Source organism: Denticeps clupeoides, chromosome 10 (genome assembly GCF_900700375.1).
Source record: "Denticeps clupeoides chromosome 10, fDenClu1.1, whole genome shotgun sequence".
Taxonomy (NCBI): Eukaryota; Metazoa; Chordata; class Actinopteri; order Clupeiformes; family Denticipitidae; genus Denticeps; species Denticeps clupeoides.
In genome coordinates, this window is record NC_041716.1 from 4,243,931 (window position 1) to 4,257,598 (window position 13,668).

The 13,668-nt window shown below is 47.4% G+C and overlaps 1 protein-coding gene across 1 annotated transcript in view; it reads right to left on the reverse strand.

Moving 5' to 3' along the window:
- plxna3 (plexin A3) overlaps positions 1–13,668 on the reverse strand; it is a 100,550-nt gene that overhangs the window by 39,490 nt on the left and 47,392 nt on the right. Inside the window, exons 6-9 of the mRNA XM_028992803.1 lie at positions 11,355–11,478; positions 10,037–10,193; positions 9,345–9,444; positions 5,200–5,314 (exon numbers count right to left, since the gene is read on the reverse strand). Of these exons, the coding sequence (XP_028848636.1) occupies positions 5,200–5,314; positions 9,345–9,444; positions 10,037–10,193; positions 11,355–11,478 (496 nt within the window). The remainder of the gene's footprint in view (positions 1–5,199; positions 5,315–9,344; positions 9,445–10,036; positions 10,194–11,354; positions 11,479–13,668) is intronic.

Here is a 13,668-nt window from a genome sequence, read left to right on the forward strand (position 1 = left end):
ATATATATATATATATATATATAAGGAGTGTAGAGAACTGAGGAAAAACCTGACACCGACACTACCCTACACCCGGACGGGTAATGTATCGACAGGAGGGCATTAAATGCAGCGTGAAGGAGGGTGTGAGAGAGCTGTCAATCACGCCTTCTTAAACTTTTGTTATGAAAACATAATTAAAACCCAAGCTCATCTTCCGGGTGTCGGAAATAATTACACCCTTAATTTAGGTTCCTCCTTGCCAAGATACTACTTACTTCCATCTGTTCATTTCTTTAGATCCTGACAGCAGCAGGAAAACACATATCATCATGTTTTTAACATACTCATTACATTTATTAACTAATTATTAAAAATACTTATCACATTTCCCAGAAGCCTTTCAAATCTTCCAAACAAAGCCTTAAAGTTCTAGGCCAAGACAGGTCTGTCATCAGCCGATCCCAGTTTCTGGAATGATCAGAATGAGCAGTGTGTGGGGACGCTACCTTGACCAAGGGGACCTCAGTGGCACCTTGGCGGTTCGGGCAACCTTCCGATTACGGGTCCGCTTCCTTACCCACTAGGCCACCGCTGCACATTTTACATTTGTGGTATTCATCAGCGAGGGACTCACAATGAGTAGTTACAGGGACCGTCCTCCTGCACTAACCACCCTTACAAATCTTGTATAAAGACCCACATAATTTGCATGCTTTTTAATGTCATTGTTATTAATGTTATTACGTTTACAAATGTTATGATGTTGCTTATTTAATATCATTGTTGCGTTATAATATATTTTCCATTTCCACTTTAGTGTGGCAGAGCTCGTTGCCGGTACTTATTCTGTACCAGTTTTATTCTGTAAGAAAAACGCACATTACGGTGGGTGGGGGGTCGAATTGTTACAGGGAGTAAGGGAACGAGGGTAAAGTGGCGGTCACGTGACTGTAAATGTGGAATAATATACGTTTTATCGCGCCGACCCGTGCGTCGTGGGCAGGACCCCGTGTCTCATCCTATTCGGAGAAGCTACGCAAATCCGGGTACAGTCAGCTGCGCGCCGGCTAATTGGCGGCGCAAAGGTCATTCCGTCGAGGCTCCGGCTGACTGAGACAAGCGCCACTTTTTTGAGCTGGCGGCTGATTGAGGTGTCAGTCAGCATTAAAAACCGCGGCTCTAACTCGGACCGCGGCGTGTAATGTGCTCCCGACTCTCTCGCTGCAGCAGGAGCGAGGGCCGCTGTGATTGTCCAGTAAGAGGCTGGCGCCGGGGCCGGGGCCGGGAAGGCTTTTTAGGGGGACCTGAGCTGAAGATCCCCTGCGAGCCTCGGCGTCGCCTCTCTGAACCGGCGCCAAGCCGCTTTCACGCGAGAGCGTTTGGAAAAATGCACCAAATACACTCAAGTTAACATATGTGTGTCCAACACACACACACAAAACAGACACTGTCTGACTGACAGGGCAGATCTTCCCTCAACACCCCACTGACCCACCCCCCTCAACCCCAACGCGCCGTGCCGGAGTGGCTACCCACGTCGAAACGGAAAAGACAGGGACGACAGCGAGCGCTTAGCTTCATATCAGCGGCCGAGCGTGTGTGTGTGTGGCGTGTGTGTGCGTAGCGAGTATGAATCCCAGTCCTTCTTCCTCGGCACTGCGGTGGAGCTGAACCCCCTCCTTCCTCTCCCGTATCAACGCTGCATGAGTCGCTCGTTTTCGCTGAGTAACTCGTTTTTTTCTTCTCCCCCTCTCCTTTCCGAGGCCGGAGATAAGGAGATTGTCAGTCCTGGCGCTGGAGGCGGGCGAGGTGGAGGTGAAGAGGGTCATGGTGGTGGGGGGGGGGGTGAAAGAGAAGGGCAGATAAAGAGGAGAGGAGAAGATATACAGTCGGAGATCTCCATCCCGCCACCTCCCCACCCTGCTGCTGGCTCGGTCTGATAAACCCTGATAAGACATCTCTTTGATGTGCAGTTAAGTGTAAAATTAAAATGCGCCGACAGCCAACGAGCGCGTGCTCCACGCTGCCCTGTCGTACGGGAATTAAAGGGGGCACTTTTCCCGCCCTTCCCCTTAATTTCCTTCATTTTTCCCGCCAGCGTGCACAGCGTCCCCTCACCGAGCTTTTCAGGCTCTCAGGGGTCATGCGTCAAATTACTCGACTGCATCTCATTATCGGTCATTACCGGTCAGGTCACGTCAGAGATTTCATTAGCCCCGCCCGACGGGAGCCGCCGCCGCTGGAGTGCACGCGGGGGTCAGAATACCACACCGCAGATACCAGGGTGGGGATCGTAACTGATAACGTCGCTCTCGCTGCACTGACTACACTGATAAGCAGAGTCTGCAAAAGAAAGACATTTCTATAAAAAAATGGCCTATAAACAATAATAATAATATTATTAGGATTACTGATATGATATTATTATATTGATATATTGATATTCGATATTATTAATGAAAATACAACATAATAATATAAATAGAAGTTAAAGTAATAATAGATTCATACTGTATAGATATTTGGTTTTTCATGGTATTAGTAAAAACCAAGGTGAATTGGGGCAGTGGTGGCATAGCAGGTCACCTGTAATCAGAAGGTTGCCGGTCTAATCCAGAGCTACCAAGGTGCCACAAAGGTGCAACTGAGCAAAGCTCAGGGCAGGTTAAAAGCAGAGGACACATCTTGTTGTGTCACCGTGTGCTGTGCTGCAGTGTCTCACAATGGCAATCGCTTCACTTTTCAAGACCAGAGCAAATAAACATACACACATACACACGTGGCCCCGTAATCAGAAGGGTTGCCGGTTCGAATGCCAACCTGCCAAGGTGCCACTGAGGTGCCACTGAGCAAAGCACCGTCCCCACACACTGCTCCCCGGGCGCCTGTCATGGCTGCCCACTGCTCACTCAGGGTGATGGGTTAAATGCAGAGGACACATTTCACTGTGTGCACCGTGTGCTGTGCTGCTGTGTATCACAATTACAATCACTTTTCACCAGAAGACCCAGGTTCAAATCCCACTTACTACCAATGTGTCCCTGAGCAAGACACTTAACCCTAAGTTGCTCCGGGGGGGGAATGTCCCTGTAACTACTGATTGTAAGTCGCTCTGGATAAGGGCGTCTGGTAAATGCTGTAAATGTAAATCTTGCCCGCAGCTAGCCCATTGCGTGTTTATTCCCAGTCCTGCAAGCCTTTTTGGACTGAACAAGCTTCACATCGACCTCCACGTTCTTCACTTCCCTCGATGTTGCCAACCGCCTGCCTGTCCCTGACTGCAGCCCACGCGGTCCTGCTCCATCTGTTTCACGCTCTGACACTTATCTTGTTCACGGCCTCTGTGTGTGTGTGTGTGTGTGTGTGTGTGTGTCCCTTAACACGTGCAAATGAACATGTGGTCAAAGGGTGACTCTGAGGTTGATGGAAGTTTATCTGTGTTGAACATTTTCACACAGGCAGGTCGCTGAAAGTGAACGAGTCTGACTCGCCGCCTGGACCCAGCCTTTCATCTGTACGTTTACTCTGACAGCAACGATGAAACATTAAAGCAGCGGCTGCAGTGCAGAAGCGAGCGTGGAGCTCTTGAACGTGGCTTCGCCAGGGCGGTGGCACTACAGCCTACTCGAGTGTGTAATCGGCGACGGCTGAAAGGGACGGGGCCGACAGACGTAAATGCTTTGTGAAACGAACAGCACTTTGCAAGCCGCGTGGCCCGTCCCGCAGTCACCATGGAGATCTGGCCGAGAAAAGTGACAGAACGTCAACATATGGCCAGATTCTGAAGAACCATGAAGCTTTGTGAAATCTGTGCCTATAAAACTGTCTTCCAGATCTAAAGTCCCAAACCGTGAAGGGGACTGACTGCCATTTACACTGGGCTGGAAACTCAACTCTCGCAGACTTTAAATGCTAAAAAGTTACTGTAGAAACATTACACCATTCATCTCAATCTATGGCAGAATTTGAAGCGGGACTTGGACTGTCCTTGAGCTGTGGAATTTTACATTTACAGCATTTATCAGACGCCCTTATCCAGAGCAACTTACAATCAGTAGTTACAGGGAACAGTCCCCCCTGGAGCAACTTAGGGTTAAGTGTCTTGCTCAGGGACACAATGGTAGTAAGCGGGATTTGAACCTGGGTCTTCTGGTTCATAGGCGAGTGTCTTACCCACTAGGCTACTACCACCCCCGGAATTCATAATGAAGGCAAAAAAGTGTTTTGCCTTAATGTTGCACATGAGTATTCACTCACAGTTTTCACTCACCTACATTTACAGCATTTATCAGACGCTCTTATCCAGAGCGACTTACAATCAGTAGTTACAGGGACAGTCCCCCTGGAGCAACTTAGGGTTAAGTGTCTTGCTCGGGGACACAATGGTAGTAAGTGGGATTTGAACCCGGGTCTTCTGGTTCACAGGCGAGTGTGTTACCCACTAGGCTACTACCCACTACCCTACTACCACCTCCACTGACTTGATTCACCAGCCCTGCTACTAGGTAATGGTCAGTATTACATTTACAGCATGTGGCAGATGCTCTCGTCCAGGGACAGTGACGTATTACTGGCCGCGAGGGGAAACTGAGCACTGATTGGGCTCAAATTATCGTATTTTTTGAGTCAAATCAACAGGACGCCGGCCTGAGGAACTGAGACAACGCGAGAGTTCGGATTCGTGTTTTTAGAAGAGCGGCGCTGTTCCCGCTGTCGCGTTAAAAGAATCAGCTTCCGTGATGAATGAGGTTCCTTCGCGCCTTTGCTCGGTGAAACATTATAAAAGAACACTTCCAAATGAAGTTTCCTTTTGAAGAGCCTGGAGTACAGAGTGTCTATGGTCTGCGATGACAAAGACACCATGTTCTAACAGGACCGGGTCCAAAAGTGTCAAAGGGGGACATTTCACAAGGTGCCCACCCCCTCCACCCACCAATCGCCACCCAACCGAGACAATGAATGGCCCGATTGTGTGAGGTGCACACAGGGGACTGTGTGTATGTGAGATATGGGGCCGCAGCCCCGGGGACCCTGTGAATTAAGGACACGAAGACAAGCAGCAGCACTCACACCCGGGGGCTTGGGGCCATGTTCCCAACAGCATTGTGTTTAACGGATTACAGCTCGCTTCTTTAACAAAAAAATTAAAATAAATAAATCTGGGGACTCTGCTTCAGGGGACAGGGGGCCGTTCGTGACCCCTGTGCGGCGCCTTACCTCTGAACTGCTGACCCGGCCTTCCTGGAACGAGCACTCGGCCAAGTTGTTGGTGCAGATGTGGCGATATTTACACCAGTTGCAGGGGAAAGGGCTGCTGACGCAGGAGGAGCACCTGAGAAGAAGAGGAGAAGGATGGAATCATCCATCGATCATCACGTACTCTCCATCACAAACCACTTATTACAGGTTCAGAATCCCCCGGGGCCCTTCACACACCCAATTCTGGATTTTTCTTTATTGATTACGTTCTCATGAAAAACCAATATATCTTCTAATTAGTCAAGTGCTACACGGGGAAAAAGTGTTCTTGATTTATTTTGGAGCATATTTGTCAATGTATTCATGTGTATCTTTCCCTTTTTTAATACACGACTGCTAACGTTTCTGTGTGGCGGTGGGGTTTTAGAATCACCAATTTGATGTTTATTTTTCTATAAGAGAACATCCACTAGTCATCCATAAATATTAATGCAAATTTCAAACAAAAGCTCTCGATGAAGGCATTTGTATATTTTGAAATGATACGGTCATGGCAGGGGTTACTTCGGACCGGAGATTCATGTTGGTCCTGTTTCCTGATTGTGTTCGCCTGTGTATGATTGTATAAAGCTGCCCTGTTCGTGTCTGTTCGCCGTCGGGTCATTGTTTGGTGATGTTCCCCTTGTCCTGCCTACCAAGTATGCGTATGCGTCCTTCTTCTTCGCCATGTCCAGCCAGCGTGACAGAGACATTTAACATGAGCATGCATTCGTATCCCATTGATTAGGACCTTCGTTAAATATTGTATGTATGCAGAATGAACAAAGTCCTGCACCACCCTACTGAATCAGACTTTTCTATTGGTGGTCAACGAGCCACAGATTCCCACTTTAAGGCTATTCATTTCTGCACGGACAATTAATCCTTAAGGGCCATTGAGTCCAAGCCATTTTCAAACTGCCTTTCAATTAGTCATTAATTGAAGTCTGAAAGGCAATGCTTTGACTGTAGAAATTAGAAGGGGAAAAAAATCCCAACGATGAGTCCAATTAGGTAATTAATTGCCTGTGGAGCAACACAAGCAGCATGCACCTGTGGTCCGCGGGACACAAGCTGAGATTTGACGCCGACCCGCCTCCCTGCGCATCCTACATTCAGCACGCAGGAGAGGCTGAGTGAAGAACATACACCTTGGCCCATACTAATCATATCCTCCCCCACCCCGGCACATAGTTCAAATCCCCTTTGGAAGACACTCAGCAGTCTGAGCACATTCGCCAGCATCTTGAGCCGCGGAGCAGCGTAAAATCCGCTGCTCTCCCATCGGGCGAAACGCCCAAGATGGTTCTCAGTCCAAAAAAAAAAAAAAAACGTGCCCAATGACGTCTGGAGTTTGGAACGTGATGCTGAATGCATTATGAGGGCATGTTCGCGTGACACATCGGCACTCGGCGTGGTGTCGCGAGTCCACGTCGCCCCGATGCCGACACCTCATTAAATACGCAGCCCGGGGCTTAGAGCTGCGGCTTATACGTATCAAAAACGGCTCCCGGCAACGGCGCAGGCCTCCACTGCAGACGAAAATGTGCAGTAAACACTCGGCACATATCTGCAAGTCCGAGCCTGGAATATGCAACATGCTGCGTCAGGAGTATGAAGCCCATCAATTCTCTTTGCTTTAATTTCAGCAAAGCGCCAGGAAACACAGCGCAGCCAAAAGTTGACATGCTGATGAAGTAGGGTGGGTTCGGCGTCAGCGCCTGGACAGGCCAGCGTTGCTACGCCGTTGCCGTGGGGGCAGGAGAGGAGTGCTGCTCAGAAGCCGTGAGCCGGTGAGGGAGGGGAGGGGTTGAAGGGGGAAAGAAAAGAGAGAAGGAAACACATGAATGATGAGCCGAGCCTCGATACGTTAAAGCTCTTTACAGGTCGATGGCAGTGAACAGTGAGCTAAAATTAACTGTGAAAAACGGTACCTTAGCTGGGCAGCTACGTACAGTAAATAGAAAATGGAAAAGGAAATGTGTTCTATAGGTGCCTATAGGCAATTTAGCACAAAATCTTTTCAGTGGTAACGGTATACAGTATGTATTCATGTAGGCATGCATCCATCCATCCATGAAAATTGGGGCTTGGTCTCCTGTGGATTTGCATAAATTGATGAGTGACGGCTCTCATGCACGCTACCTCCTCATTTCGGATGATTAAACTAAGTTGCATGTGCAGACATCATTTAAGATAGGGTGTGTTTATGTAAATTCTGAGGACGCCTTTGACCTCACACTAGCAAACAAACCACACACTCAGCACATAGTTCTGCGTCAGTTTAAAAATACTGTCTAAAGTCATTAAAAACTGTCACTGAACTACAACAGATGGACAAAAATGATATCTAGCATGCCAAGAAGCTAGAGTCAATGAGAGGGCAGGACAAAGAATAACAAAAAAAAAGGGAGGGGGGGCTCAATACTGTCCTTCCAGATCTTGAACCAGAATCATACATTTTTCTTTTTGTGTGATTTGTCACAATTTATTATAAATGCACAACTTGGGGGAAAGAAAAAGCTTTTTTTATCCAAACCGAGCCCAAGCTAACTTCTCTGCTTCTCCGCAGTGTTGGGGCAGAGGACACCTAGCGGGTAAGGAAGTGGGCTTGTGACTGAAGGTTCGTGACCGAACCGCCAAGGTGCCACACTGCTCTTCAGGCGCCTTCAGGTGATGGGTTTAATGCATCTCTCCACTCAGCCATTGAGCGCTTCCTTATTTGTTAATGGTAATAATGGTAATTGGTAACAAGGAATACTTCTACATTAATGGCATTTATCCAGAGTTACAGGGACAGTCCCCCCAGGAGACACTCAGGGTTAAGTGTCCTGCTCAGACACACAATGGTAGTAAGCGGGGTTTGAACCTGGGTCTTCTGGTTCACAGGCGAGTGTGTTACCCACTAGGCTGCTACCACCCGACGTACAAGGTATGGGAGCGTGTTACACTGTGTAACATCCTTCGCTTTCACAGGTGGCCACTGCTAATTATCCTAAGCGATGGAATAGCGGCTGAGGAACCAGGTGGGGGATTTGGAGGAGGTGGAGGTGGGGAGAGGCGCCGGCGCCAGCCTGGTGAGGCTGGGGGGGGGGGGGGGGGGGGGGGGGGGGGGGGGATGGAGCGCAGTTTGCCAGCCACACCGGAGGGGGAAACAATTCAAGGGGCTAAATGTTCCCACAGGGCTTTTGTAAAAACAGGAAATTTGGCGCAGGATTCAGGCAGGCCACGCTGGCGAAGTAGGCCTCCGCTGCGGTCGCCATGGCAACTGGTGAGCCCTGTACGAGGAGCGCTGCCCCGCATTTCTTTTACACGAGAGGATTGATTGTTATGTGTGCATTCTGCACGCCGACGAGGCAATTTTGTTCTCCAAAACAGGAAAATAAAACCCGATGTAGTATTTTTTTTTTTTTATCTTCGTGTTGCTGGCAAATACAATGACGACAAGTCTGTGATGTAAAAAAAAAAAGCAAGCGGTGTAAAATGATATGAGTGTTTCAGGCTCTACACCCACAACATTGACTCTGCTGTCCCTGGTAAGTGAAGTGCAAATGAGCACATATGGCAGGAAGTACAGCCGGACGGCGGAGCTGCAGCCCTGCCACAGTGCAGTGGGCCACCCAAATCCAGCAAAAAATAATAATATATATATAAGATAAAATAAAAATCCCCTCCACATCAGCAACACGCAGAGAGCATCTCCATTACCGCACAGCTCTCAATAATGAACACTAAAGCTCTGGATGGGGCTCTACCATTTTCAGTCGGCTATTAAGAACCTGGAGGAGGTGTGTGTGTGTGTGTGTGTGTGTGTGTATGTACCTTTCAATTTTTACTCAAATTTACCTGAAATACGTTTTTTTTTTCCTGCTTCATGGTCCTATGATTATCCCCCAATTAACTAAATTATCCAAACTTTACAAGCTATTATTACTACTACCACCACCATCCCTGGAGCTTGAGCTCCAAAGTCTATTTTTCAAGCACTTCCACCAGAACATGAGCAGCAACTAGCAAGGCAATAAAACGAATGATAATAACAGCAACAAATATCCTCCTGCACCTAATCACAGAACACCACAGCATAACATATCAGAATCCTCGCCCACTTTCCCAACACTTACGACTGGAGGACGCTGCAGTTGTAGAAGACAAAGTCGGTGGTGATGAACTTGTGGCCGGTCTCTTTGGACTTGAGCGAGAACTTCACCACGCGCTTGTCGCCTGCGAAAGGAAGGCGTAAACATCAGAGATTTCCCCCGTCGTTCAGGACTCAACCTTCTGTGTAATTACGATCACTCCGAGCAAGAAAACCAAACCATGTCTGCACTCGTAATTTCCCCCCTTTTGCCCTGCTTTCCCGTTCCAAAGTGGAATCCACTTATGCTCTCCAACAAACCGGCAGTCTTTCGTTTTCACGTAGCTAATGTCTACATTCTGCAGCTCCAATTATACCTGTGTGCCTCACTTCAAGATAATTGCCATAATATTTCCATTCAGATATTCCATAATTGTCATTAATGGGAATAATAATCCAGGGAACATTAAAGGTTACCATCACTACATTTGTGATCTTGGCGCAGGATGAAACCCGAAAGACAAGGAAGCTCCTGTTCTTGGCCGTTTTTAAACACTTTAGCCACATCCAGGGGTCACATCAAACATCATTTTAGCCGAGTGTCGGACTGCCAGAAAAATCGATATTTGCACTAAGCAAACAGCGGCAGGTAATGGCATAACGGCAAACTTTTCACGGCGAGCGTCAACATGCCGGTGCTGAGTTCATCAGACGGAACGTGCTGTTTCCGCCGCTTACCGTAACCCTGTGTGACAGAGGGCAGGTCTCGCAGTGACGGGGACATGCACAGGACCTGTCCTTTCGACAGCACCTCCCCCTGGCTCTCTGTCAGCTCTTCAAACACACAAGTGACTCCAGCAGACAGGTCGGGCACGTTCAGCACCTTAACGCTTAACTGACAGACACACACAAAAACACAAGCATCTGTGTGAGACAAAAACAACGAGAATTTGCATAGAAAAATAACATTTGCCATCATAGGAATGGTAAATGTATTAAAAATTGGGCGAAAAAATCCTACGTCAGGTTTGACCTGAATTAAATTAGATTAGCATACCTGTCAATTTTCAAGTATTGGTGAAAGGCACAAATTTACCATTTCTCAAGTCTCACATGTGACACTTAATCTCACAGATCTCATTAAATCTCGCAAAAAAACTTTCATCCTCGGCAGAATCCAAATTAACTGCAATTCCGGTAGCTGTCTGGCAGCTCGCAGATTTGAGTCATGCTGAATTGACAGGTACGGATAATGAAAGCTCAGGGGAGTCAAAGGCAACATCATAAAACAATACAGTGACTTAAGCGGCTGCATAATAACTTGGTAAATTTTTGCTATACTGCTATATCGCTTCATTTACTTTCCACCGACAAATTGTATATTTGCAGATAATTCTGGTCCTTTAAAAGGAAGAGGAGCAGTGACTGACCTTTGTGGCACTCCACTACTCTGTTAATTAAATCAATTATGCTAGTGTCAGTGTAATTTCCCTAGAGGATAAAAAGATCTATCTGGAACTTTCTAACAATTTAAGTAAAAAAAATGATTAAATCCTGTTAAAATTAAATAAACCAAATACCCAAATAACAATTGCAATTCTTAAAAAAAATTCTGTTGAATTTCCATTCCTCAAAGGTTCACTGGAAACCCTCAGAAGGGCAGGAAATTTCACAATAAGGTGATCAATATGCAACATCTAGCAAAAGTCTTTGAGTTATAACTTGCCTTAAAGATGTCATTTGTTTTTCTCAAATCTGTTTCTGTGACACATTTTAACTAATAGAAATGGCCAAAAATTACACAGCAAAATTGATTGTTTTTGTCATTGTGATACACTGCAGCACAGCACATGGTGACACAACGAAATGTGTCCTCTGCATGCAACCCATCACCCTTAGTTGAAAGGTGCCCGGGGAGCAGTGTGTGGGCACGGTCCCTTGCTCAAGGGCACCTCAGTGGCTCCTTGACAGTTTGGGATTTGAACCCGCAACCCTTCCGATTAGGGTCTGAGTGCTAGGTCACCCACTGACATGTGGGTTAAAATATAATAATCACCTGGGTGGAGGTGGAGGTCACGGACATATTGTTGGGCGTGATGCTGATGTTCACGCACTGCTTGAGCTCGACACTGAAGTGCTGGGGCTCCTCCCACTTCTCACAGGCTTCCTGTCGCGAGCACCTGCAGCAAAACCGAACGAGAGACACATTTGAAACACATCCAAACTGCAAATCACGCTCAGGGTGCATCGTTGCATTGCACGGACTGGCATGCAAACACTTCTCCTCAACATTATAATGCTGACAACATGTAACTGTGACACGATCACTCCATCTTCCACTGGGCGAATTCATTATGCTTCTTCCATTACCTTTCATCCCCCTTCCCACCTCACACAGACCGAAAAGCTGCCGGATATTAAAACATTTATAGCCCTGCCGTATCTGTTCCGTGTTCGGATGGGAGTTAATGCCTCATGTTTATGCCAGACAGCTGCATAGGAGGAGAAGAGGTGGAAATTTACTGCAGCTACACCTGTGCATTCGAATGACATCTTCACGGGCCAAGAACTCGCGCACACCCAACCCCGGATGACAAAAATCGGATTTGACTCCCTGGTCTCATCAGAAGTATTTTGCCGATGCTAATCACCAATCCTGGTGCGGATTTCCAAACGCCATAACCAGTTATCACAGCTAAGACTTCAAAAATGGAAAAACTTTCCGAGAAATAACAAAGAGAGTCCATAACGTGGCAAAAGTCAGGCAAACAGGCCCTTTGGGCTCCATTTTAGAAGAAGCAAAATTAGACATGTTTTGTGCCGGGATTTTGGTATTCATCACAGTCAGCCAGGGCGCACCGTTAATGATCTGTTTACCTCTGCTTACAGTCGTACGTCGTGCGGGGAACGGGAGCGCGTTTAATTAAAGCGACAGCAGCCATCGGTACAATCCGCCTTCCTCGCCGCACCAGTTTCTGGAATGGGACTTCATCTGATTACGCTGCACTCCTCTTCCTGGCGGCGCAGCCCTAATGCGATTTGTGATAAGGCACCGTCCCTCCCGGGGACACATCCCTGCGTGGACAGGAACATCCTGGGGTCCCATGACATGCTCTCCAGGAGGACAAGATAAAGCTGGCACCTCTTCAATTAGCAGGTGAGGCTCGGAGGAATGGCGGCTATAAACTGTCGGGCGTCGCTTTTACAGGCAGAGGAGGTGGAGGGAAGCGGTGGGCCGGGGCCTTGCATTAACCTTTCCTGTGACCTTTACCGAAAGCTTAGGCGGGACCGCGGCTCAGTCTCGGTGACCCTCTGGTGACAAATGAGCCGGGGGGACACGTGAGCTGAGGCCGATTCCTCACACAAGGCTGAGACCAGCTCCAGTTCTCAATGCCTCTGTCGCCCCGCCAAGACGAACCCGCTCGTTTGCACAGTTTCATCCGGAGATTGTGCAACGCGGAAAGACCTAAAAAGGTCACCATGAACCTGCGGGGAACAACAGGACAGGGCGGTACCAACGCGGGCGTATCACAATCCTCTGTGAACTGTGGAGGAGCGCCGGGGAGAGACGATCCAAGATGCACGAGTAATCGATGTGAGCGGAGGAGTAGCATGCAGTCACGACTGGTGCTGGCCAATGCCGTACTTCCAAATAATTCAACATATCAAACATTTTAATTATCAAGGGATTTACGGAATATTTCACACATCACGTTATCACTCTGTTTTAAGACCTGCTGAGCAAGAACCATTAAACAGGTGATGATGTAGCAGTTTTATGGAAATTATTATGCGTAATTCATCTGCATAATGCATGCTATTTAAATAGGCACAACCACAAAACTTGCATTTCCACAATTAGAAATTTGATCTGTTGTTGTTTTAGTGCTTCCGTTCAATTGTTGGATTTTTTTCTGGCCTTTTAGTTTAGTCCAGTGTTTATTTATGCATGAAATGTGTGTCTAGTACAAAACCGCAGATAAAATAATGTTAAGAGGACGAGGCGTTCATAACATGTTAATGAAGTCTCTGTGGCTTGAGGAGTCTTAAAAAGGAGTCTTAAAAAAAAAACAAAGGTCCACAGAGACCTGCTCTTCAGTGCCTCTCAACCAATACAGTAGCAGAGGAAAAAAAACCCCACCAAATAGGGCCGATTTGAATCACAGTGCAAATCCATCTTCCAGCTTCCCGTTGTTGCCATGGACACAGACCATTTCCCAGCGTGCACTTTTTACCCTCCCTTTTACCCCCCTTCTCCACCCTGGTTTGGCTAACATGATGGTTAGAGGCTAAAGAGTCCTCAGGGAATCGCAGACAAAGCCGAGACAACAACCAGAATAAAAGGAAGGAGGTCAAAGCCAGTCCTCCAA